The sequence below is a fragment of the Mytilus galloprovincialis genome, chromosome 5 (assembly GCF_965363235.1).
Source record: "Mytilus galloprovincialis chromosome 5, xbMytGall1.hap1.1, whole genome shotgun sequence".
NCBI lineage: Eukaryota > Metazoa > Mollusca > Bivalvia > Mytilida > Mytilidae > Mytilus > Mytilus galloprovincialis.
The window spans coordinates 29936458-29940008 of NC_134842.1; the positions used below are offsets into that span (position 1 = coordinate 29936458).

Below are 3551 nucleotides of genomic sequence, written 5' to 3' on the forward strand. Positions count from 1 at the left end.
CGTCTAATTTTAGATTTGAGCACTTTGAATTTATCGGTGAAAAAGGAAAAGATTAAATTGGAAGATTGGAAAATAGCTGTGCAATACTTTCAGAAAAATGATTATCTGTATAAATTTGATTTAAAGTTTGGTTATTTTTATTTGGATGAATGTCCACAGCAGCACACGTATCTAGGTTTTTCGTGGGAAGATAAATTGTATTGCTTCACTGTTTTAGCATTTGGTCTTTCAACGGGTCCTTACATATTTACAAAGTGTCTCAGACCATTGGTCAAGTATTGGAGAAAAAATGGTATAAAAATAGTTTTATATCTTGATGATGGATTTGGTATGAATAACGAAAATAATGAATGCATCAAAGATGCTGAATTGGTGAAACAATCGCTTTTGAGTGCGGGTTTTCTTCTGAACGAAGAAAAGTCAGTTTTACTCCTGTACAGAAGTTGGAGTGGTTGGGAATCATTTGGGATTCATGTAATTTCACTTTATGCATTCCTCAAAGGAGAATTGACGAATTATTTCAATCTATTCATAATGTTTTCAGATAAATTCCATATATTTCTGCCAGAAATTTAGCCCAGGTAACAGGTAGAATTATAAGTATGTCTCCTGTGATCGGAACTATTACTAGAATAATGACTAGATATTGCTATATGTCTATTGAAAGTAGAATGTCATGGGATAGTTATTTCGTTTTAGAAAGTAAAAGTTTTGTGATGTCAGAATTAAGGTTCTGGCTTGATTATATTGCTAATGTAAATTTTAAAACATTAAATCAATAAAACCAGTCACATGTAATGGTATATTCTGATGCTAGCAGCATAGCTGCCGGGGCATGTACAGTAGAGTTGGAAAGTAAAATTTGTCACACTATGTGGAAATCCACTGAAATGTTAGAGAGTTCCACGTGGAGGGAACTAAAGGCCATAGAATTGGCGTTGATGTCTTATCAACATGCATTTTCGGGAAAATCCTTAAAATGGCTAACTGATAATCAAAATTGTGTCAGAATTGTTCAAGCAGGAAGCATGAAAGAAAAACTGCAAGAAATAGCGATTTCCATTTTTTCTATTTGTTTACAAAAGGGAGTCTCCATTAATATACAATGGATTCCGAGAGGTGAAAATTCGAAAGCTGATTATATCAGTAAAATCATTGATTATAGCCTTTTATTGCTCCAGTATTGGCAGTGAAGTTAAATGCGACAAGGATCACAAGGCCCTAGTGCACTAATGTGTATTGTAGCTGGCGAGGTTAAAGTTGTGAGGCCCTAGTTCACGAACGTGTATTGTAGCTGGCGAGGTTAAAGTGACGAGGTCCTAGTACACGGATGTGTATTCTAACTGGCAAGGTTAAAGTCACGAGGCTCTAGTACATGAATGTGTATTGTAGCAGGCACGGTCGTTGTTGATAAGGCCCTAGTGTGTATATACATGTACATTGTAGAAAGCATGGTTGTATTCAACACGGCACAAATGTATATAGCATTGTAGCTGGCATGGTCAAATATATATTGGACACGGTCCTGTTATGTTTACAGTGACATGGTTCCCTTGTATATAAGTTTTTAATACTTTGACATTTTATAATGTTTGTTTCACAATTGCACATTTTTCAGATATTTTTCGAATTGGTAGATGGAAACAGAATTCAGATATTTCGGATGAACTTTCTACATTGAAAGCTAGATTACCAGAGTACTGTTTGAGCTCACGTTCTCTGAACACTCGTAAAAAGTACCAGTATGCCTTTAATGATTTCTGTAAGTGGACTAAAATACATAATATTACTCGATTACCTTCATCTGATTATACAGTTTCTCTATATTTGATTCACATTTCACAGAATGCAAAATCGGCAAGCAAGATAAATCAAGTAATATACGCTATAAGCTGGGCACATAAACTGGCTGGATTTAATAATCCTTGTACATCTGAATTAGTAACGTTTGTAAACGAAGGAGCACAGAGAAAATTGGGACATTTTATCACTAAGAAAGATTCTATTACACCAGACATTTTGCGAAAGATTGTTCATACTTATGGTACTCTTAATAGTAATCTTAAAGACTTAAGAACTGTTTGTATGTGTTTTTTAAGCTATGCAGGTTTTTTAAGGTTTTCAGAACTAGTTAATTTGAGAGGTATCGATATAAAGATTTATTCTACACATGCAAATTTATACTTGGCGAAGAGTAAAACTGATATTTACAGAGAAAGGAGGGATGTGGTTATTTCTAGAACTAATCTTGTAACTTGTCCTGTCTCCATGCTAGAACGATATCTCAAATTAGCTAGTATTGTAGCAAATTCTGATGAATTTGTTTTTAGATCCGTTAATTTTTGTAAGTCTGGTAAATCTTATAAACTTAGAAAGACAGGTCCGTTGTCATACACGAGAGCTCGAGAAATACTACTTTCAAATTTACAGAGTATAGGCTTAGATAGTAAAAAATTTGGACTGCATAGTCTCCGTTCAGGAGGGGCATCGGCTGCTGCAGCGGCTGGTGTAGAGGACAGATTGTTCAAAAAGCATGGTCGGTGGAAAAGTGACACGGCAAAAGACGGTTATGTTAAAGAGTCTTTAAAGGATAGACTTTCTGTAACAAATAATATTGGAATTTAATGATGTATTTTTTCGTTTATTTTTTCTTCACCCTTTCTTTATTTTTCGAAGCTTTGCTGCACACTGTCAGGCGAGCTGATCCCATACAAAGGTGTTGAGTTTATTTTGTAAATAATTTATGTTCGCTTGAAGTTATGAATTAGAACATAAATATATTTATTAAAGTTATGTACGCCGGTATGTAAACATTACCACGTGTATTTGTTTATAAATATACACGTGTTTGAAAGTATATAATAGGTTAAATGTTTTTCATTGGTCGAGTTAGAACTGACCATAATATTTGAATATGGTCATTTCAAATATGTCGTGCTATACTTTTGGCGGTTTTGTATATTAAAGATATTGCCATTCGAGGTTCGCTTTTGGTGCAGTAAAGTTTCCCACCCTCCCACCCGACTTAATGTATTTTATTTGTGTTATTTTTTATTTATGTAAATAATAATGTGTGTAAGAACAGAATTTTTATTTGATTCATAAAATGTATTTTCGTACATAATGAAAATTATTTTTATTTTTGTCGATTGGTTATTGTGTTTGTTACCTGCAGCGGCCTAGGCAGACAGTAACACTGATGAACATGTTTTACGTTGCATTTATCTTTAATAAAATTAAAGCTTTGCTGCACACTGTCAGGCGAGCTGATCCCATACAAAAGTGTTGAGTTTATTTTGTAAATAATTTATGTTCGCTTGAAGTTATGAATTAGAACATAATTGCATTTATAAGCAACGCAAAACATTTTTTAATATAGATTTTTCTGAAATTCACCATATTTTAAGGAAAACAACTAGTCTTCATGTACAGAAAGTACTAAAATCAAATAGGGGTTCATAGTTTCTTTCAAAATAAAGATTGTTTTGGATGTGCATGCAATAAAAACAACAGTGTAAGTATGTTTTTCATTATGTTATAAACCAGCTGCT

At 33.5% G+C, this 3551-nt stretch overlaps 1 protein-coding gene across 1 annotated transcript; it reads left to right on the top strand.

Annotated features, from left to right (window-relative positions):
* The first annotated feature begins 2085 nt into the window (after window positions 1-2085).
* Window positions 2086-2625, top strand: LOC143075574 (uncharacterized). The gene has a single exon (XM_076251042.1). It carries the CDS (start codon window positions 2086-2088, stop codon window positions 2623-2625), a length of 540 nt encoding a protein of 179 aa, XP_076107157.1.
* The last annotated feature ends 926 nt before the right edge of the window (window positions 2626-3551 follow it).